The sequence below is a fragment of the Oratosquilla oratoria genome, chromosome 5, assembly GCF_046742065.1.
Source record: "Oratosquilla oratoria isolate Oo_2021 chromosome 5, ASM4674206v1, whole genome shotgun sequence".
Lineage (NCBI taxonomy): Eukaryota > Metazoa > Arthropoda > Malacostraca > Stomatopoda > Squillidae > Oratosquilla > Oratosquilla oratoria.
The window spans coordinates 76007454-76031853 of NC_134781.1; the positions used below are offsets into that span (position 1 = coordinate 76007454).

At 38.3% G+C, this 24400-nt stretch overlaps 1 protein-coding gene across 2 annotated transcripts; it reads left to right on the forward strand.

Annotated features, from left to right (window-relative positions):
• The first annotated feature begins 575 nt into the window (after positions 1–575).
• mms4 (Methyl methanesulfonate sensitivity 4) lies at positions 576–23742 on the forward strand. 2 transcript variants are annotated; one of them, XM_076185447.1, is made up of 12 exons: positions 576–858; positions 3758–3806; positions 5241–5395; positions 5584–5711; positions 7463–7654; positions 9100–9255; positions 9797–9884; positions 10721–10814; positions 18263–18385; positions 19791–19922; positions 20137–20323; positions 23130–23742. In XM_076185447.1, the coding sequence occupies exons 1-12, from the start codon at positions 759–761 to the stop codon at positions 23301–23303; spliced, it is 1578 nt and encodes a 525-aa protein (XP_076041562.1). In that variant the 5' UTR covers positions 576–758; the 3' UTR covers positions 23304–23742. The 2 variants fall into 2 exon arrangements, with proteins under 2 accessions (XP_076041562.1, XP_076041563.1); XM_076185448.1 differs by lacking the exon at positions 576–858 and adding an exon at positions 934–956.
• The last annotated feature ends 658 nt before the right edge of the window (positions 23743–24400 follow it).

Here is a 24400-nt window from a genome sequence, read left to right on the forward strand (position 1 = left end):
GCTCCATGTTGGTGGAAATTTTGGGGATAAATGGTTGGAATGAAATCTTTGCAGCGTCCATGATGTACGCAATGTTCGTGTTATCTCAGCAGCATTTCAAAACAAATATCATTTCTCCGATATATTTGCTTTAATACGGATGTCAATAGCATACAGCAATACGGTAATCCTTTAATTCTTATTTTTCAGCAAGTATTATGCGGAAATATAGCATAAATTACACCAAGTTCACATAACTGGAAGACGAAGTCACAACCACATGAACTGACACGGACGTCCCTCACTAGACATATGTCTGAACAGTGTTGACGTATCACAAGACAACACAGCCATTAATTTTACCTGCAGAGCGTTTGGAATTCGTTTGTCATTTTCATGCTACAGTACTCTTATCAGTGATCCCAGCGTCTGATTTTTATTTACAGGTTGCCATTGTACACTCTGAATTCAATTTTCATCCCGCTCCAGCATTTGTATTTCATATACTTATGTCGTCCTACACATGGTATCTTTATTCTAGCGTTTAATTTATATATATATAAGATGTAATGCTGCTTCTGACAATTTCACTAGAACGTATGAAATTCGTCCTCCAATTCCATCCTTCTCGTGTCAGTTATCCCATTGTTATTTAGTCTGAGGGTTGACACCGAACGGCTTAATCGATATAATCTTTAGTATAACAAGTGGAAGTTGTCCCAGTCGTCTGGCATTAGTCGGAATTATTATTTCTTTTAACACGACGTTCCCAACTGCAAATGTTCCATTCAAAACTATCGTACTTTAGTTTAGGTCTGAGTACATGTTTGAACGGGGTCTCATTGAACGTATGTAAACAAAGACTCAAAACAGGTTCAGGTGAGAATAGAATTCTGGATGGAATAGGACTTGACAAATGTGTATATATTTTTATATTTATAAATTTTAGTTAGTTATATGTAGTACTTCGTATGAAGGTATGTTATATGTATGTATTAGGTTTTAAAAAACTAATTGTGTTATACGACCATGTTGGCGGGAGAAGTGGCAGTATGAATTCCAATGGCTACAGCCTACACTAAGAAAAATCTTAAAATTAAAATGACGTACACTTGTGTTTTTATTTTTAGTGACTGAGGGTTGAATGTGTATGATTTTCATATGTAGGCTTACCTCAAGTGTGGAGTATTGACTGTATAAATCTCACTTAGTCAATACTAGAAGCTCTTTACTAGTGACACCCCTACGATCAAGGTTCACACACTCACTGACACAGGAATCTGTAATGACTTGAGACTAATCCTTTCAACAATAAGACTGAGAACTCATAACAGTTTGTTCTAATAACTTGGAAACTCACTTTTCTCCATTTTCCATTTGAAAGCTCTTATTTTTTTTTTCTTTGGAATAGCTAGATCATAACTTTGCTTCTTGTCTGCTACCCTCTAGTATAAATTAAAATTGGTTCTTTGGCTTTGATACCTCTAAACCTTCACCTTGACCTCTTCAGTATGATATTGTCTTGAAGGATGGAAGCACTGAAATATTGATTATGGTATATACATTATTATGTTAAGTGTTGAGTATATGTTATAAGTGGGCAGTATTTGAGGAATTTAATAAGAAAACACTATTAGAACAGTTATAGTGACAATTATCCAATAGACAATGAATAAGGTATTCAGTACAGTCCCCAGGCACATCTTATAAAAGATCATAGAAACTGACATCCACAAACAATGATAAGAAGTGGCAAAAAAACACAGCTAGAGGTGAATATAAAGTATCCTGAAATAACTATACAACATCAAAAGATTGGGTAAATATGATACTTGCCAGTCTCAGTTTTTTTTTTATAAAATTGCTACTGACGTTACCATTAATTTGTGGCACCAGCACTTTATATGGAGCGTAAAATACTCAAAATGATTACAGCTGGCTGATGAAATAGATAAGAATTGCAGCTGTGTGGCTGGTTAACATCTCTATGATATACCCAGGTGTTCACCCATCTAAATTTTTAACATTGTTACTGATGTTACAGTTACTTTGCAGTATTTACATATGGCTGGGGGGAGGGGGTTCAAAATACTCAGAATGATAAGAGCTGCCTGATGATATAGGTAAACATTGCAGCTGTGAGACCTTGGTAAATGCCCATCTTGATATTTAGAAATTGCTACCAATGTTGATATTTGCAGTAGAACGAGTTTGCCCAATGCAGACGCATTTGACACAAAAAAACATCTACCTGCCAATGGTGAATAGATAGGAGCATAATTATAAGCTCAAAAAATCACATTTTGAGGGGATAGTTAAGTGATTTTTTGAGCCTATAATTATATTATGCTCCTATCTATTCACCATCGGCAGGCAGAAGTTTTTTTGTGTCAAATGTGTCTGCATAGGGCAAGTGCGTCTCCATTGGTACGCGTACCCTACTTATATATGGGATTCAAAATACAGAGAGTGACAAGAGCTAGCTTATAATATAGGTAAAAATTGCACCTGTAAGACTGATAATCATTTCTATAAATACCAAGATTGGCAAACACTCCAGATAACTTTGATTCAAAAAACATCCAACAATGAGATTGAATGGCCACCTCCTTCTATTAAACAAGAATCCTAAAATCCTAAGCTTTACTTTTGATGTGCACATTTCCTTCAGTCCACTCACCAACAGTAAAAAATCAACAAAAATAAAAATACTAAGGTCACCTGCAAGTACATATTTTGATCAGCAGAAAGAAATACTAATCACATTTGAATAACAGTTAATAAGAATCATCCTCTGTTACACCTCTTTGGGATGGTTCTCTATAATCAAGAAAAATAGATATCCTACAGGTAAACAAAACAGAGCAATAAGAATAATAACAGGATGTAATGAAATCTTCTCCAAAGAGGAGCACATGAAAAGGATTGGCACACACTTCTGTGATGGAGTTGTCAGTCCCACCCATCCATCCCATCACATAATGTAAGCACAACCAACATAATGATTTGGTTTGCCTGGACAAGTACCTTTTGCTAACTTCTTTTGCATTTGAACTGAGATCTATGTTGTGTGAAGCAGCATTGAAACAACTATACCAGTGTCACACAAATGTAGCTATTATGTAAATTGTGTTGAACCTAGGCATGCAAGATAGTTACACTTCATCATCAACTGTATAATGGACTGAATGTTTTAAAGTACTTGTGAGAGATTGGGTGGTGGGGGTAAAACAAAGACTATCTAGGAAATTATTTACTCTAACGTTTTGACCAACTTGGTCTTCTTCAGAGAGGTGTACAGAAAGTTTTGACATGTACTTGTGTAATTCCTTGTGCTTGGGATCAGTGGTAAGTACCTGCATGTGGTGGTCCTGCAAGATGGACAGTAAAACTGCCCGTTTTCAAAACCTGTTCACATTTTTGCCTCCATCAGGAGGTGCAGCCCAGATGGGGTGGCACTTGATCACTGGAGTCAGCCCAAGATTTTTCTCTGTCAACTTCAACTGTATTTCTTACACTTTTTCACACATAGAGACCTGACAGCAGGTAAATGCTCCCCTTCCCCCTACCACTTTCAGTTGGTGACATAGAAATAGTTCCACACTAATGCAACATGGAAGAAATTTCAGAGAGGGCCTGGAGACTGTTGCCAGCCACACTGTGAAACTACAGGTTTTCTATTTAGTGAAACTCAAGGCAATAATTGATTGATTCCTTGTACCATTAGACATTTCTAGTATGTTTTTATTTTAGTTATTTACATATTTATTTATTTCAGAAATGTCTGCAAATTCTGTGTCCTTCTGTGGAGATGACTCGGATGACAGGTACTTGTACCCCCTCTTTGGAATATGTCATAATTTGTAGATATTAAGAAGACTGAAGGATTTGTATCATAGTTACTATAGTCAACCTGGCAACAATTCACTCTTGGCTAACTGTATGTTTGCTGCTGCTTAGCTGAACTTAGCATTGTCTCACCTACTGAATATTGATCAGTCATTTTGTTGCCTCAGGTTTCTATAGCAGGAGATCCATGGCTCCCACCTACTATATAGCATCATGGTAATGAATGTAATTGGAGCATTAGAGAAAGCTTGCATTACTGAACTACTAATGATTACACCATTTTTATACAAGTGATACTGTATTAGTTGAAACAAAAGGGTCATGATACGGTATCAAGAACTATTATACAACTAGTGAATGGTGTTGAATTTGACAAACAAAATTCCTTTTGATGAAGTTGGCACAACTCCCATATAGCTTCTATTTTAACAAATAGGTTTTGGGCTGAGTTTTTTTTATATTTGTTCTTAAGTAACATAGTGCCATAGCTATGATATATGGATTACCTGTAATGATGATAATTGCTGCCTCAATTTTCATCGACTAAAAACTTCCAGGCCCACAGTATTTGGCAACAGACTTTGAGCTCTCCCAAAGATTTTCCATGGAAGAGACATTGGACTTTTGTCTGCGTTGCATTAGTGTGGAGTTATTTCTCTGCCACCAGCCTATGGTATATGAAAGGGAGGAGCAGTTACCAGTTGTCAGCTCTTTTTGCATGCAAAGGTGGAAGAAGTATAAAGTTGACAGAGTTGGGTCCAGTCCAGACACTGAGTGTGAGCCTGTCAGGATTGCACCTCCTGGTGGAGATTGTGTTGATAGGTTTTGAAGATGGCCGACAGGGAGATGATTTTCTCTGACATCAGTCTTACTGGGGGCTGACAGTGGCCACCTGCATGAGGTGGTCCTGCAAGAAGGGCATGAAGAGAGTCATCTCCATACTGCTCATCTTCAAACCCTGTCAAGTTTCTCACTTCCGTTGGAAGTGCAGCCCCAAGCTCTGGGTTAAAGATCTATTTTTATCAACATCATCTATATTTCCTCCATCTTTGAACACAAGGATATCTGACAAAAGGCAATTTCTGCCCTCCTATTACTTTCAGTCAGGTGGCATAGAGATAGTCCAGTATGGATATCAATCCAAAGTTTCTTCCCAGAGAGATCTGTAGGAAGGCCCAAGGACCATTGCCTACTGCTGTAGAGCTGCAGGCTTACAGTTAGCCATAACTTGAGTCAACATTTGATCCACCTCACAGAACCACCATTTCTAGTACCTGATGTTGGTTCTTGTTTGAATTGAATAAAATAAGGATGAAGTGTTGTATTTGTGTGAAGGTCAACAAAGGTTTGATAAAGGAAGTGTTACATGTGTGTCTTGAATATTTTTATTAATGATTGTAATTTTTTTGTAGCCTCCCTGATCTTCAATCTCGGATTAGTGCTAAATTATCTCCATTTCGGAAAGTTGAAAGACTTGTTCATACACTAAGTAGTGATGAAGATTCAGAAAGTGAGATTACAGAGGAACCAACACAAGAGTCATCAGAGGAGCATAATTTCAATCAGCGTAAGTATCGTGTTTCATTGTATCTTATAAACATTTGATATATTAATTTGTATATTACTGTTGTGGATGCTGTAACTGATTTAAAGTTTAATATGTTTTTAATTTATTTCTAGTCTACAACCAGTAACTGAGTGTTTGATAGATTCAAATTATACTGTATTTTATATAGTAATTTGAATTTATTTTAGTTGATGGAGACTTAAACAAAGATTGTGGAAAAAATTCAAACCATGCTGTGGATATCATTCCTGAAATTGAAGACATAACCTTCATTTGTGAAGAGCCATCTCGTAAGACTCCTCCAAAATGTAGCAAGGTTTGTAGCTAGCCTTTATGTACATTCAACCCTTCAATACAAGGTCCTCCCCCAATCTAAATAAATTTGCCTGGTAACAGCCTAGACAAAGTGTGAGGAAGTGTGTTATCATAATGGTAAAGGAGTTAATGGAGAAAGTCTTCTTCAGTACAAAGCCCTACCCCTGGTGTTAGCCGGAATAAAACTGAGAAGTACATAATAAAAAAAGCACTTTTGTGTATACAGGTATTGCTTTTTCACAAATATTCAATTTTTTTTATGGTGGGAAGCTCGTTGGCTGAGTGGGTTAGGGCGTTGCTACTTGCGGTGAAGGTCGAGGGGATGTTGGTTCGAATCCTGCCACTGGTGAAGTTGAACCAAGGGCATGGTTCATTAAATTCCACGCTACAAAGCCCTCTGTGAGGGGCACCGTCCTAGTCTTCCGATAGGGGGGAGTTTGTGATGTTAAACCATATCAAACCATATCATCATGGTGGGATGAAGATGTGAAGAAAAGAAATGAGCCTATAAAGTTGGGTTGCAAAGTTGAACTGGGGAAGTATATGGGATATACAGAAAGAAGAAGGGGGAGGCACAACACAAGGTGAATGAGGCAAAGATGAGGACAGATATAAAAAGGGGTAGGAATTTGATGAAGAATTTTGAAAAGAAAAAAAATTTGCGAGGAAGTAACAAGGGGCCAGGGATGAGTCAGAGTGTAAAAGATAAATGGTTCAGACAGGCAGGTGTTGTTGGAAGTGAAGGGTGTAATGGGAGAGTATTTCGGGGATGTAGAAGAAAGTGAGGAGCATATGACAGGAAGTGTGTATCCAAAGCCATCATCATTGACCTATGTGCTTGTACTGTTGGGGCAGGTAACAGTTACTTCTTGGAATTGAAGAGGAGTGCTGGATTTGAACCCATGACTAAGAGAGTGCAAGAGTGGCATGTTACCGATTATGCCACCACTGCAATGTAATGTAGAGATTATGGATTGATTGATTATGGCAGTCAGAGATGCTAGGAAAATGATAATGCTGTAGGAAATGATGAGATAAAAAGAACATTGAAAGTGATGAAAGCTGGTAAGGCATCTGAGTTGGATGGGTGTCATGTTTAGTATCTGATGAAGGAAGGAATAATTAAAGTGGATTGGTTAGTGAGGTTTAATGTGCAACTAAGGGAGGGGATTGTGTCAGAAGACTGGAGGAGTGCATAAATAATTCCACTATACAAAGAAAAAGGGGACAGATATGAATGAAGTAGTTTTAGAGGGATCAGTCTGATGACCCATCATCCACGAGGAGCTAAGATGAGAGGGAGAAAAGGGTGGTGGATTGGAGTGGAATGGGTGGGAATGGGTATTTGCCTTTTGATTTGGCTACCTCCCTTATAAGGGGGAAAAACACTTGGTATATAGATAGATAGTCTGTTGAGTGTAGTAAGAAAAGCATATGGGAAGTTGTTAGCTCTAAAGGAAAATTGTATTAATATCTAAACTTGTTACTGTATTATACTTACAGATTTTGTTCAGGTTTATTTCCAGGAGGTGCCAAGATAAGAGGGAGGGTAGAGGGTGGAGGAGAGTGGAGTATATTAGGGATGGAATGGGAGGGAATGGTTTTTAGGTCTTTGTTTTTAAGCTACCTCCCATGTAAGGGGGAAAAAGGCTTTGGTATATGTATGTATGTATGTTATTTGATATTCATTTGTAAAGTATCTTTTTGACTAAAAGGAAAATAATAGATAATACTGACCTGTTGCATTTTCAGCCATCTGATGATACTTCAAGTAAACCAAAGAAAAAGTTAATAAGTGAGGCCTTGAGGGCAGAAAAGGGCCTTCTTCAGAATCAGAGGCGATTGTTGAGAGAGGAAAAGGCAGCACAGAAAGCCCAACTGAAAGCTGAAAAGGAAAAGGAAAAACTGCTGAAGAAGTCAATGAAACCTGGAGAATGCATAAAGGTACAATGTTATTATTCATATTTTTTTTTTTGGCCTGATGGTTTTGTTCTCCTCAGATCATATATACAAAGGAGGTAGCCAAAGTCAAAAGGCATAATTCCACTCCCACCCATTTCATCCCCATCCATTCCACTCCCATTCACCGCCCTTACCTCCCTCCCTCTTTTCTTGGCTCCTCCTGGATGATAGGTCATCCCAGTATCATGCCCATTGCCCTTGGTCAGGAGAGTCGGGGTGGAAAGGGAGTTGGGTTATATGGTTGAAGAAAGGGTATTGGGATGGTTTGGACACATGGAAAGAATGAGTGACGAAAGATTAGTAAAAGAGGTGTGGAAGGCAGAGGTTGGGGGAGCAAACATAAGGGGGTGACCAAGGATGAGGTGGATGGATGGAGTAAAAGGGGTATTGGGAAAGATGGGAATGCCTTGAGGAAGAAAGGGAGAAAACCGAAGATATGGAGTGGAGTGGGTGGAGGATGGGGGGTGAAGGGAAGGAGAATGTGTGAATGATATTTTGATGCAGCCTGAAGGGCTGTCCTTTCTTTTTCTGCATGAGGGGATGGAGAGTAGGGTTTGCCAATTAAATGAATTGGTCTTGCTATAGATGTACTGTGTCTTGCTGCATTGCTTCTGACCCAGGGCAATGGGCGAGGTGCAAGGATGGCCAGTATTCCAGGAAGAGCCAAGAGAAGAGGGAGGGAGGGGTGGTGAATGTGAATGGGAGTGGAGTATATGGGGATGAAATGGGTGTGAGTGGATTTATGTCTTTGACTTTGGCTACCCCCCTTGTAAGGGAAAAATGCTGTTGGTATATGTCAGGGGTTCCCAAAGTGGGTTCCGTGAAGCTAGGCCAGGGGTTCCGTAGGTCGTAAGCTAAAGTTCACCAGACATGCAAAGTATAGTATGTTTAAGGAAATTATGTTGTACAACTTACTATTTTGAGTAAAAAGTATGTTTATTTAAAATAAATTCATTTTTCAGTATAGTTTGTTTTGAGGAAATTATGTACAACTTATTATTTTGAGTATAAAGTATGTTTGTTTAAAATAAATTCATTTTTCAATATAGTATGTTTTATTTTGTGTTCCATTTTTTTTAAAATAATTTCAAAGGGTTCCGCAACAAAAAAAGTTTGGGAACCACTGGTATATGTATGTACAGTGAGACCTCTCATTAATGGATGTTAATCAGCTGTGTTTGCGGTGTTTTCGCTGTGTTTTTGGTGCTGTTTAGTGTGTGCAATCACTATGCCACCCAAAAACCACTCCAAAACACCGAAAACACAGCGGAAACACAGCTAATTAACGTCTGTTAATGAGAGGTCTCACTGTATATTTATTCAACAAACTATGCCATTTTGTGAAAAGGTGTTTTCATATAGAAAAATATGGTCTTCCATCCTTTTTATTTATTTGTATGTTTATTATTTTTTTGTGTTTTCATCAGTTTATGGAAGTGGAATTGGACCGGCGCTTGTTAGAAGATGAAAATGGAAGCCTTCTCCTGGGACATCTTCAAATCAGTGAGATAAAGTACCAAATCACAGATCTTCCCATTGCCTCATCAATCAGATTCCGTCGAGTGAACCCAGTTACTGGGCAGGTAGTTTAATGAATGTCATATAGTGTAACATGATAAAGAGTCAACTCTGTAGTTTTTTCAGGACAAAACCAGCCAAAATCAGTGATTCACTGTAGCCAACCTGTGGTCAGCAAAACTATCATACTTGGATTATTGGCTTATTATGATGTTATTTTCACTGTAGCAGTATGTTCTAACAAAGTTACAAATATGATACTCCTTGCAAGTGAAAATAGGATGGGTGGATACTGAATTCCTTGCTTATTTATATCAGTCAATGTTTTTATACACTGGTTTCTGTTACTTGACATTCAAAACTTCCTTTGTCTGCCATGAGATTTGGCATTTGGGCATATAATGATATATTAATTGTCGCCTCAAGTTTCATTTGCTGGAAACCCACAGCCCCATAGTGGATGGCAGCAGTCCTCAAGCCTTCCCATGTTGGTAACAGACATATGATTGCTGTGTATACAAAACTAATACTTTGAAATGGACAGCTGATCGTCAGTTAAACAGTTTGAGAGTTCATATTTTGAGTACATTTTATTTCACATTCCAGAAGGAAGACGAGCCTCAAGCCATAGTTGTGATTCCTGTAGCAGAGTTTGTAGCTATGGTGTGGTCTCAGCTTTATGGAGGTCAGACAGGTATTTAGATGACATTGTTGAATTTGCATTCCTGTATAAGCTGCATATGTGAGAAATAAATTGATCCAGCCTGAAGGGATTTCTCCCCATCTCCTTTTCTGCATGAGGGGGATGTAGAGGAGGGGTCGATGATTTAATGAAGTGGCCTTGCTGTGGATGTGCTGTGTCTTGCAACACTACTTGCTGACCCAGGGCAGTGGGCAAGATGCAGGGATGACCCATCATCCAGGAGGTGCCAAGATAAGAGGGAGGGAAAGGGGTGGATAGGAATGGATTATATTGGGGATGGAATGGGTGAGAGTGGTATGCCTTTGTTTTCTTGGCTACCTGCCTTGTTAGGGGTGAAAAAGCCTTTGATATATGTATGTATGATTGTGCTTGATGTGTGTGTATGTTAAACATGGCCACTTTCCATATATGGGGGAAGAGAGCTTTGTTATATGTATATGTGTATTATGTATTTGGAGGGCAGGGTGCAGGGATGACCCGTCATCCAGGAGGTGCTCAGATGAGAGGAAGGGTGGGAGGGGTGTGGAGTGTATTTAGGGATGAAATGGGTGGGAGTGTTTTTATGCCTTTCCCTTTTTGGCTACCTCCCTTGGAAGGGGGAAAAAGCCTTGGTATATGTATGTATGTATTTGGAGGGGAATGGAGTGTATAGGGATGGAATGGGTGGGAATGGTTTTTATGACTTTTTCTTTTTGGCTACCTCCCTTGTGCCTTAGGTATATGTATATATATGTATTTTCACTGCTTTATGATATGTGTTTGCATTCATAATCTAGTCTGTGATAAAAAAAATTACAGAATCATGATTTTATGAATGAATTTTACAGACAAAGCATTGTTAGATGAATGTTTATTGTGGAAAACATCTCTAGAAAGGCAGAATCTGACCATCATTGTATGTGGACTTGACTCCTATTTCAGGTTTGTATTTGCTGTTACTTATATAGCTTTAAAAAATAACAAGAAATCTATACCATGTAGACTCAATTGAAATGACAATAAGTTGCTTGACATATACATATATCACTACAGATCCTGTCATCTCTCTTGAATTTGAACAGTGTGAATACAACTTGGGATGGTTTGGACACATTGAAAGAATGAGTGAAGAAAGATTATTAGGAGAGATATGGAAAGCATAGGTGGATGGAGTAAATTTAAGGGGATGATCAAAGATGAGATGGATAGATGGGGTGAAAGGGGCTTTGAGCAATAGAGGATTGTCTGTTGAGCAAGGAAGGAAGAAGGGAGGGTATAAGTGTGAGTGGAGAATGGTTGTGTATGAATTATATATTGATCTGGCCTGAAGAGATTTCTCCCCATCTTCTGTTTTCTGTATAAGGGGATGGGGAGGGGGGTCACCATCTAAGTGACCCATCCCTGCTGTGGATGTGCTGTGTCTTGCTACATTGCTTCTGACCTGGGTGATGGGCAGAAAACAGGAGTGACCCTTCCCACAAGGAGCTACAATAAGAAGGAAACAAGGGTGGTGGATGGGAGTGGAATGGGTGTGTGCCTTTGACTTGCCTACCTTCCATAAAAGGGGGAAGAAGGCCCTTGGTAAATAGATCAATATAATACAGCTTTTGTTATTGAACACTTGATACGTATAAATGCATACATACATACATACATACATATATATATATATATGTACATAATTACACACATATATTTTGAGTATCGGGTTGCATGTGGCAGAGAATGAAGGAGTGGAGTGGAGGTAAATTATACTGAATACAACAGTTTACCATTTTTCCCCTGTGAGATCTATGGGAGACCATTTACTTCACACACACACACAATGAGGAAAAAGAGAGGGAAAAGACACTGAGAAATTAAGCAGATGAAAAAAACGAGAGAACAGTGACTGAAAACAATGAGTTCTTTTTTTGTGAGTACTAGCCCTGAGGCTGAGAAAATAGTATACCAAAAAAAGAAAACACAATAAACAAAAATGGAAGAGAAAGGAAAAAATTAGAAATAATGTATACCAACATAGATGGCATGATTTCAGGATGAAATGAATAAAACAGCTATCTGGCAGAAGAGAAACCGGATATAATGCGAATTGTGGAGACGAAATTAAAAGGTCCCCTACCGTCTTATACTGTGGGACAAGGTTTATACAACCATTGGATGAAAAATAGAAAGGAGAAACAGGGTGGAGGAGTCATGTTTTTGACTAAGAAAGGCTTAAATGTGACAAAGATAACAGAAGGAAAAAATAATGTGGAATTGATTATGATAAAAGTTGAAAACAGTGACATGAAAAGTAGAAAATTTGTAGTAATATATGTGCCCCCAAAAACATATTCTTGGACAGAGAGTGATCATTCCAAAATGTTGGAAGACACAAAGCACGCATTAAATGAATTACTGAAAAGAGGAAACATAGTAATTATGGGTGACTTTAAAGAAATATGTTGGGAAGAGATGACAGTGAAAGGTGGAGGCCTTTAGGGAAATATACAACTGGATATGACCATTGAATACACAATGACTCATTGGGTAAAGGAAAATATCAGATATAGAAACAGTGAAGAACCGTCAAGTCTGGACTTAATATATATGTCAGAGCCTGAAATTGTGGATAAAATGGAATACAAGACACCAAGTGGGAAGAGTGACCACATACTAATAGAGTTAAAACTAAAAGAACAAATGGATTTGAGAAGAAATGAGAAACACAGAAAAGGAAGATTTATGTACAACAAAATGGATTTTGAGAAACTCAGAAAATTCTATCAAAAAGTAAATTGGGAAAATATCTTAAATGAAGAAACATAGTTGGAAGAGAAATGGAATATATTAAAAGAAATTTATAAAGAAGGAATAGATAAATATGTACCAAAGCAGAAGCAGGAAAGGGTGGACATTAAGTGCTGGGACATCAAAAAATGTAGCGAGGCTAAAGATAGAATAGACAAATCTTGGAAAAGATGGAAAAAATGAGTAAGTGGCAAATATATATCAAACTAAGAAATGAATGTATAAAAATATGCAGGGAAGAAAAAAGAAACAATGAAAAAGACATAATAGACAAATGTAAGGACCAACCTAAACTATTCTACTGGTATGTAAATGGTAAATAAGAAAATAAACAAGAAATAGGGAAACTGCATCAAGGGAATGACAAATGTATAGAAGATGTAGAAATGGCTAAAATTATGAACAAACATTTTAAATCTGTATTCCCAATTAAAAACACACAAAATTGGGATGAAGGAAAGAGAGAAAGACCCCCCTAATGAAAGAAATAATTGTGACACAGAAAGAAATAAGAGATAAGGGACCAAATAATAAATCAGAAAATCATGTGGGCTGAATGGAATTGCAAATTGGATACTAGAAGAATGTATAGATAAACTAACGGACAAAATGTATAAGATAATTGATTACTAACTCAAAGAAGGAAAGGTAGTACAAGATTGGAAAAATGTGTAAATACTGTACCAATATATAAAGGGGTTAGATATGGAAGACCCAACAGACTATAGACCAGTCTCCCTTACAAGCACAATAGCTAAAATATGTGAAAGAATTATCAAAAGTAGATGTATTAAACATTTGGAAGAAATTAATATACTTAATCCAAAATAATTTAGCTTTAGACACGGAAGATCATGTGCCACAAACTTGATTTGTTTTTACTCAAGGCTAATAGAAATAATGCAAGAAAGGGATGGATGGGCTGATTGTGCTTTCTTAGATTTACAAAAGGCATTTAATAAAGTACCACACAAAAAGCTACTAAGAAAACTTGAAATAGTAGGGGTACAAGGAAAGTTATTGAAATGGATGGAAGATTTCTTAAGTTGGAGAAAAATGAGGGTGGTACTTAGAGACAAAAACTCAACCTGGGAAGAAATGATATGTGGTGACCCACAAGGTTCTGTATTAGCTTTGATAATGTTTGCCATATATATATGTATGACATGGATTAAGGTGTAGAATGTTATATGAACTTTTTTGCAGACGATGCAAAATTACTAAAGAAAGTAAGTACAGAAAAAGACTATGAATCACTACAGAGAGAACTGGACAAAGTTTGGGAATGGAGCCAAGAGTGGGAAGTGAACTTCAACATCAAGAAATGTAGTATAATGGAATTTGGGAAAAGTAAAAATAGAATATCAGGACAATATAGAATTGATACAAAGGAAGTTAAAAAAGTTAGCTAGGAAAAGGACCTAGGAGTAATTATTAACAAAGACATGTCACAAGACAAGCATATTAACAAGATAGTTGGAGAAAACTACAATTTACTTAGAACAATAAAGATGGCCTTTAACTACTTGGATGAGGTAATGGTAATGAAAATATTAGTTACACTGATAAGACCAAGATTGGAGTATGCTGCGACACTATGGACACCCAGCACAAAAAAAGAATATAAAGAAATTGGAAAGAATTCAATGAGCAATGACAAAGATGGCATCAACACTCTCTAAATTGACATATGAACAAAGATTGTCCAAACTGGAACTACCAAATGAGGAGATCTACTGGTCATTTACAGAAACATGAAAGACATGGAAGTCCTTGACAGAGGAAATTTATTAAAGTAAGATAAAGGAAAACATGAGGACATGAAAATAAAGTAAAAAATGATAGTTATAGAGTTGATCTGAAAAAGAGAAAATGGTTTCCTACACAGAGGGGAACAAATTGGATGAGGCAACAGTGTGTGCAAAAAACATACAAGAATTTAAAAACAAACTAGATGCTGAAAGATACAAAGATGGGTTACTACAAGCATAGCTCCCTTCCTGTATAATACAACTACGTAAATACACAGACAAGGACCCATGGCTCAATGGCATAATGGTAGCGTTCGCAACTGCTGCTACAGCAGTCCGAGTCTGAATCCCGCCCATGGCTGAAATGATTTCAGTATTGCTGCACTGTGAGTTATTATTCCAACTCTCATGGGCGGGTAGTTAGGTGTATTTTACTTAGTTTTATTCACCTAGTTGTATTTTACAGAATGAGAGCTATGCTCGTAGTGACCCATTTTCATATCTCTCCGTATCCAGTTTGTTCTTAAAATCTTGTACAGTTTTGGCACTCACTGTTTCCCCATTTAGTTTGTTCCAAACATCAATCACTCTGTGTGGGAAGCTATTCTTTTTCAAATCTCTTCTGTAACTGTCCTTTAGCTTCTTCTCATGTCCTTTTGTTTCTCTTTTGTTATATTTTGATAAGCTGTCTCTATCAAGAACTTTCATCCCTTTCATAATTCTGTAAATAGTCAGCAAATCGCCTCTTTCTCTTCTCTGTTCGTGTTGATAGAGGTAACTTATCCAATCTTTGTTCGTATGTCAAATTTGAGAGTGTAGGTGCCATTTTTGTTGCTGCTCTTTAAATTCTTTCTAATATCCTTATGTTTTTTTTTTTTGTGCTAGGTGCCCATAGTGTTGCAGCATACTCCAATTTAGGTCTTATCAGTGCAACCACTATTTTCTTTACCATTTCTTTATCCATGTACCGTATTTTTCGGTGTATGACCCGCGGCTTTTTGCCTCAGAAAGGGGCCAAAATTCGGGGGTGCGGGTGATATAAAGGTGCGGGTCATCTGTGGATTCTGGTTAGAAATTGCCCTCTTACGCAGTCAATAAAAAAAAAAAAATGAACGATTAGTTTAGCTGGGTGCCCTCTCGGATCTGGGATTTGCGGGGGGACCGACCGGATTCGTCGTATGAAAGTTGATTAAAGTCATAATACAGCGCGTACTATCGAGACAAACTACAAAGAGAAGGTAGGATTTGTCTTACCCGCTTTACATGCTCTTGTTATTAGTAAAGGCATTATCACAAATAAAACAGGGTTAACTAAACAGCATGAACACAATACAAGTGACCGGTACCAACACCAATATCGTGTGTCGCGATCAAACAAAAACAAGTGGCGGCCATTTTCGCAATTACAAATTACAAACTGTACCTGATTCCTTAATTTAATGCTAAATTTGTGCATTACACGTGGGTCGTTCAAGCATGGAAGAAAATTAAAGAATCGACTATTCAGAACGGTTTCCGTAAATCAGAAATGTGCCATCCTGCAATGTTCGATGCATGCTACGACTCGGAAAAGGAATCGGACGAATCCGAAATCGAAACGGATGAGGTCACTGCATCAGAATTGGCCGATTTATACCACAACCTCTTCCATGACGAAACAGAGGATGAGGAATTCGATGGCTTCGTGAGCGATGATACGCCTTCATAAACATTGACTGTCATCTGTGATCACTGACTGTGTTTTATTCTAATATCGATGTGCTCCATTGACTCTGTTCATAACAGTTCAGTAATGTGCTCTATTATTGTTCTATTCTATTGAAAACTAACCATTGGAAATTGTTTGGTTTAAAAATTAATTACCAGTGTTTGTATGGCATTTATAAACCAATTGATTAATTACCGGTAAACAACCAAACAGGGTTTTATGGCATTATTTACACAAATTTATTAAGGTTCTTTGTAATATATATATATATAAGTGCAATGAAATATATTGAAATGTAATTTGTTGGTTATTCTTCATCTTCATCACAATCAGAAATAAATAGGACTGGAGGAATACTAGTATCATGATCATGAATCGCAATGCCGCGTCTTCGACCCATCCCAAAGGCATCGTAAGATCAGTTGCACACTTTCGAGATCACCCCTCTTTCATCGAAGCTACCACTACATCTAGTGGCAGCTTCAGAAACCAAATTGTGATGAATCCTGAAAAGCAAGATATCACCAAGAAACCTGCTAATATCGGAAAACATATATCTTTTTTTTTTTATAAATCACATAAGCATTGATGAAACAGAAAATTTAGAAAAAGCCTCAGCTTTGAAATTACTTTGATCACCACGTCAACGGCCGGCCGTAACAACAACCGCTGTGAGCTGTGCCTGTGGCCACCCATGCATGGGTAGTATACATCGTCGGATCTACACTGCCGCACACGCCATATGACTGCGGGTCATACAGCAGTGCGGGTCTTGTGTGGATTTTCACTAAGGTGTAAGGGGGTGCGGGTCATATAACGGTACGGGCTATAGTCCGAAAAATACGGTAGTCGAAGGCCACTTTCATTGATCTTAATAAGTTAAAAGTCTCTCCAACTAATAATCTGATTGTGTGTGTATGTAAGATCACAACAGTACCCATAGATTGGTCATATATGAGCTTTGAGCTCTCTTTTAGGAGGGTAATAGCTGTTGACCACAAGTCCAACATGTGACGAAGGCCATGGTGAATTACACACACATGGAGGAATCATGTTTTTGGCCAAGAAAAACTTAAATGTGAATAAGGTTACAGAGGATAAAAACTGTGAAAATGATCATGAAGAAATGGTAAACTGTTGTACCGTTTTAAATGTGGGACAATTTCTGTGTCATTGACTTACAGTAGCAGAAGGAGGGGAACAGTTGCTGACTGCCAGCTTTTCATATATGAAAAGGTGGAGGAAATTCAAAGTTAATAGAAAAAATGATTCTGGGCCTCGTTCTGAGACCAAGTGTCAGCTCCTTTGACTTGCACTTCAGTTGTTGTTGTTGTTGTTGTCGTTCCCTAGACTGTCTGTCCGAGCAGTCCCGTCTCCCCAAGGAATGCTACAGCCGAAACTGGGTTTTCCCACAAATCCTTTATAGAGTGTATGTTGTGTTGTTTGGGTGCATGATTGTGCACTTCAGTTGGAGATAAGGGTGGTGATAGGTTCTTAAGACAGGTAACAAGATGATTCTCTTGTATGTCTGGTTTGTATGATCACTTTCAAGTACCCATCATTTGCCCAGGGAAAGAAGGAAAATAGTTTAGTAAAGGAGGAGATGAAATTTAAAATTGAGAAAAGGGAAATGAAAAGGAGGCAAAAGAGAGGTTATTATTATTTTTTTATCGTTTTGGTCGAGGTAAAAAAAACTAGTTCTACTGCCATTTTCTTTTCATTTTGGGGACAGGATAAACACACCATTGATAGCTGGGATGTCAGTGTTCTACTTAGAGGTCTATCTATCTGTATACCAAGGGTTTCTTCCCCCTGATAAGGGAGGTAGCCAGTCAAGGCACACACCCACTACAACCTATTCACTCCCATCCACCACCCATCGTTTCCCTCTCATCTTAGCTCCTCTTGGATGAAAGGTCATCCCTGTCTCCTTCCCATTGCCTGGACACACTGTCTATCTATCTGTATACCAACAGTTTCTTCCCTCTTGTAAGGGAGGAAGCCAAGTTAGGGAATACACTCCCTCCCTCCCATACTATAGATACAATTTTTGTTTCCTCATGTTTTGTATTTTCAGGGAATGTATGAAAATTTCATATCTTACTAATACTAAATTAATTTTTTCATGACTGGAAAAGAGGTCACAAGGTTAATAATGAGAGACAATTTCGAGCTGCTGTTCTGGGTGAAGAGAATGCAGCAAGAAGAGGTCAGAAGAGAAAGAAAGACAATCAAAATTTTACAGATATCAAAGTATCCAGGTAATGTACATTGATTCTTGTAGTTGTAAAGAAATGTGGTAAATAGGATATTTTGTTGTACTCTTGTTTATATTATACAAATATTTTTTTTATATATTTATCTGTCTGACTATATTTTTTATGAACAGTATGAACAGTGTTCACACTGTTTACAGTAGAAAGAAAGTAAAGATATGTAGTCAGTACTTTAGGGGTATCCCTACATACCAGAGTCATACATTATAAATCATGTCAGATACAAATCTCCACAGAAGAATGCTAAGCTGCTTATTTATTTTTGCTGCCTTATTTTTGCTATTTCCTCAAAACCCACCTTTATTACTTCTAAGTATCCATCTCTTCATTTTCGTATAGAATACAACATGAAAATATCAAACACAATTTTGTGTCAGAACTCTAAATACCATACATCTATCACACTACATCTCACAAGCAACACCAACAGAACTTAACAAAAAACTAAAACTGTGATATGCTACTCAAACATCCATAACAACCTACCTCTGATATCACACAAAAATGCATATGCACTCAGATCACTAGGTAAGCCCTTCAAGATATACTACCAAACTCAATACTCCACCAACAACCCCCAATCATATACCTCACAGAAAAAAAAAAAACTCACACCTTATAAGTACCATACTAGCTTGTCTGTGCTCAGACACCATCCAGCATGAAAGCATCTATATTACAAAAGCCTCTTCTCCCTTTTAAGGGAAGTAGCCAGACAAGGCACACATTCACTCCCATGCAATGTTTCCCTCACAACACAAAATTGGCCTGGCCACAGATTCAAACTGCCACAGGTCCCACCACCACACAGAAGAGTCAGAACACCTCATGCTACTATGTCTCACACTAACAATCTCCAGACAACAACACAATATATCTTCCTTGAGTGGCTTGTGGGTCTGTCTGTAGGCTATTGCCAGTTATCCAAAGGGCACAGGCTTTCTGCAAGAGATAACAGGGACAATTGATTCATAAATTGATTTTCTGTAGAGCAGGGAAGAGAGACTGCAAAATATAGGAGTGAATGGATGGAAATTGTGAATGAATTAGGGAATGACATGACCTGAAGGGGTGTTCCCTTCTGTTTTACAAGTTATTTTGAGTGGATGAGGAGGGGGATTGCCACATACTGAAGTGCTTGGGGGTAAAACGACTCAAGACAGTTGGGCCCTGCTTTTGACCTAAGTAGTGTCTTGGGGGATAGGACTGCCCTTCATCCCAGAGTTGTTGAGATGAGAAGGTTGATGGTGTGGGTTTTATTTATATTGGATGTGTATGTATACTTGGCTTAGTGAATCATAAAGGAGAAAGGGTCTTTGGTGTGTATGTATTATTTTGTAAAGTTGTAGTGATTTTTTTTTTATAGTAATTAACCATTTTCTTGTAACAGGGTGGATGTTGAAACAGTGCTTGTCCAGTTACAGATTGAGTGTGATATAAATCATCGACTTTTGAACAGTCCACAGAAACTTGCTGTATATGTAACTCAGATAAGTAAGGCAATAGCTGAAGCACCCTTCAAGTGAGTAGCATTGTGTATGTAGTACTAGAACAATACCCTAACCTAAACATAATAAAGTCACACTGAGAAGATATTTTGTGTTGTCTAGAGTGAGAATATATTACAGTAAATACATGAAATTATATATTTAAGGACTTATTTTGAAAATAAGATATAAAAGAAAAATGTAGATACATGTAGAGACCCTGATGATTTATTTTACACATACATCCAGGCGAGACAAATCAGATGGCTTTACCTATTATGCGGAAGGCTGCTCTTTCAATACTGTGCGGGTGGACAAGAATGGTATAGGTCTTCTAAAACTCTGGCACCAACAGCTGCAGCAGTTTAATAATGTTGGTGTTGAAGTTGCTCAGGCCATTGCAAATGTATATCCATCACCTACGGCTCTGTTTCAGGTAAGTTCTTGGATTTTGTTTTATTTTAGATCCTAGTGGCAAGGGACCAGTGATGGGTATCTGTATATGGTGGTCCTGCAAAATGGATAGCAAAACTGCCCATTTTCAAAACTTGTCAATCTCCACATTTCCATCAGGAAATGAAAAGCAGACACTCAATCACTGGATTGACCCAAGATCTCTCTGTCAACAAAAACTGTATTTCTTACTCTTTTTCTCATATGGAGAGTTGAGAACTGAGGACTGTTCCCCTCACCCCAACTACTTTCAGCCAGTAACAGAAATTGGTACAAAGGAAGTAAAAAAAGTTAGCTCGGAAAGGGACCTAGTAGTAATTATCAGCAAAGACATGTCACCAGACAAGCATATCAACAAAATAGTCGGTGAAACCTTCAATTTACAAAGATCAATGAAAGTGGCCTTTGACTACATGGATGAGGAAATGGTAGAGAAAATATTAGTTACACTGATAAGACCAAGATTGGAGTGTGCTACAACACTATGGACACCCAGTACAAAAAAGAATATAAAGAAATTAGAAAGAATCCAAAGAGCAATGACAAAGATAGCACCAACACTCTCTAAATTGACATACGAACAAAGATTGTCTAAACTCAGACTACCAACCCTGGAACAAAAAAGAGAAGAGGAGATCTACTGGCCATTTACATAATTATGAAAGGGATTGAAGTCCTCAACAGACATACATACATACATACATACATACATATACCAAGGCTTTTTCCCCCTTCCAAGGGAGGTAGCCAAAAAGGGAAAGGCATAAAAACACTCCCACCCATTTCATCCCTAAATACACTCCACACCCCTCCCACCCTTCCTCTCATCTGAGCACCTCCTGGATGACGGGTCATCCCTGCACCCTGCCCACCGCCCTGGGTCAGAAGCAGTGTCGCAAGACACAGTACATCCACAGCGAGGCCGCTTCATTTAATCGGCGACCCCCCCTCTCCGTCCCCCTTTGCATATAAGGCGAGGATGGGGAGAAATCCCTTCGGGCTGCGTCAAAATTTACTCACACATACTACCCCACCCCCCACTTCCCCGCCCATTCCTCCTCATGCAGTCACAACATCATCCATATACAACCATTCTCCACTCACCTCTGTCTTCCGTCCTCTCCCTTCCTTCCTCGACAGACAAGATTTATTAAAGTGGGATAAAAGAAAAACAAGGACATGAAAAGAAACTCAAAAAGGATAGATATAGAAGAGATCTGAAAAAGAATAGTTTCCCACACAGAGTGGTAGATATCTGGAACAAATTGGATGAGGTAACAGTGTGTACAAAAACTATACAAGAATTTCAGAATAAACTAGATGTTCAAAGATACAAAGACGAGTCACTATGAGCATAGCTCTCTTCCCATATAATACAACTAGATAAATACTGATACAACATGGACAAAAATCCAAAGTTTTTTTTCTGGAGCATTTAACCCATTCAACTCCGATGACAAGATGTCTTGTCATTTGGTCAAATAAAACAAAAAATCATAAAACACCAAAATGTTTGATGAAACACCAGAAAAATATGACGTCAATCCTCGCTTCGCTCGCAGCGAAGCGAGGACTGACGTCATATTTTTCTGGTGTTTCATCAAACATTTTGGTGTTTTATGATTTTTTGTTTTATTTGACCAAATGACAAGACATCTTGTCATCGGAGTTGAATGGGTTAAGGTACTGACTACATAAGACTGGCAGTCTGGCATACTGGTATTGTATTGAGTATTGTATACCAAACATTGCCACAACAAAATTATTTTTATAGTATGAGTCTGCTTAAACCATACAAAATTGCACATAGTTCTTTCTCTAGTTTTATCCCCAGTACAATACCAGTATGATGCTTTGACTGCCAGTCTTATGCATTAGAAATCAGTCTCAAAATTTGAATATGTTTAGTTGTTAGTTTAGCTGCTTAAAGCCATTAAGAAATTTGGGATTACTTTAAATCTGGTCAGCAGAAACACTTTATTATAATTTTTTCTGGATGAGATGACACCAGGAAGTACTGGGCTTTAGCTGAAGGAGTCATCTTTGCCTAATGTATTTGGACTGGTGGAGTAAGTGGCACAATCCTACAGCCATTAGAATCTGATCTTACATGTTTACAAGACAAGATCAAAGGCCAACTTTTATCTCAGTGTCACTTTTCTCCTTGCCTTCTTGTAGAAATGTATCACATATTTTGATGCAGCCTGAAGGGATTTCTCCTTGTCTTCTCTTTTTCTGCATGAAGGGACAGAGAGGGAGACATTGAGAAAGTGAAGTGGCCTTGCTGTGGATGTAGTGTCTTGCTACAATGCTTCTGACCAGGGTTGTGAGTGGGATACAGGGATGACCTCTTACCCATGAGGGGCTAAGTTGAGAGGGAGGAAAGGGTGGTGGATGGGAGTGGTATGGGTGGGAGTTGTTGTTGTTGTTCCCTAGTGTGTCTGTCTGAGCAGTCCCGTCTCCCCAAGGAATGCCACGGCCGAAATGGGTTTTCCCACAAATCCTTTATGGAGTGTATGTTCTGTTGTTTGCATGTGTGATTGTGTATAATGCAGTCTTCCATGACGTGTTGAATAGTATGGGGTGAAGTTATACATCCTGGGCATTTGTCCACAATGTGGTCATCCAGTCTGATCTGGTAGCTTAGGAGGGCTGGGTGGTGACCTTTTGATTTGGCTTCCTCTCTCATAAGGGAGAAAAACCCCTTGGTATATAGATAGTAATTTTCCTAAATGCCAGGATGGTACTGATAAAGATTTAAGAATTGTTACTCTACTCTTCATCAACAGGCTTACTCTAGATGTTCAAGTAACCAAGAAGGTGCCAAACTTCTCGCTGATATACCAGTACGAAGAGGAACCGGGCCCCTTGTGTCTTCACGGAGGGTAGGACCTGAATTGTCCCGCAAAATTCATGCTTTCTTTACATCTGAAGATCCAGAACTAAGTCTAGCACTCAGGTGAAACATATTATACCAGCTCTTTAACTCACATTTATGTTTTCCCTTGCACGCACACACACACACAATAGCTGCTGTCTTTGGTCCCTCCCATAGGTTCCTCTGGGAACAAGCATTGGATTGTTGACCTCATTACATTAGTGTAGGAGATTTTCTATATTACCATCTTGAATTGATGAGAGGGGAGCAGGTGGTAGTTGTCAAGTCTTCAGATGTGAAAAGATGGAGGAAATGCAGTTAAAATTTATAGAGATCCTGGGCCTGGTTCAGACAAAGTGTCAGCCCTTCAGAGCTGTACCATGAAGGTAAAGATGATGACAAGTTTTAAAGATAGGTGGTAGGAAGATGACTTCTTTGACATCCATCTTGTATGACCACTACAACCAGGAATTTGTCATTGGTCCTTGACAGTATAAAAACAAATAATAAATTGGACAATACAATTTCACTTCTTTCTGTTTTCCTTCACAACAAAGGTATGCTGCTTAAGTAAGCTTACACATGAGCAAATTGTACATGGCTAAAATCCAAGTAAATTTTCTATGCTTTTAAAAGTAGAGATTCTGGCAACCTTTTATATTTCTTTGTTATATATTGATTGCATGGAAAACTAGTGAATGCACATTTATATATATATATATATATATAAATACATACATATACCAAAGGTTTTTTCTCCCTTACAAGGTAGGTAGCCAAAAGAAAAAGGCATAAAAACCATTCCCACCCATTCCATCCCTAAGTACATTCCACTCCCTTCCACCCTCTACCCTCCTCTTATCTTGGCACCTCCTGGATGACGGGTCATCCCTGCATCTTGTCCACAACCCTGGGTCAGAGGCAGTGTTGCAAGACACAGCATATCCACAGCAAGGCCGCTTCATTAAATCGGTGACCCCCCTCCATCCCCTCATGCAGAAAAGGAGAAGACAGGGAGAAATCCCTTTGGGCTGTGTCAAATTTTTCTCACACATATTATCTCACCCCCCATCCTCCCACCCATTCCACCTCATGCATCACAACATCATCCATATAGAACCATTCTCCATTCACCCCTGTCTTCTGTCCTCTCCCATGCTTCCTCAACAGACATTCCCCTCT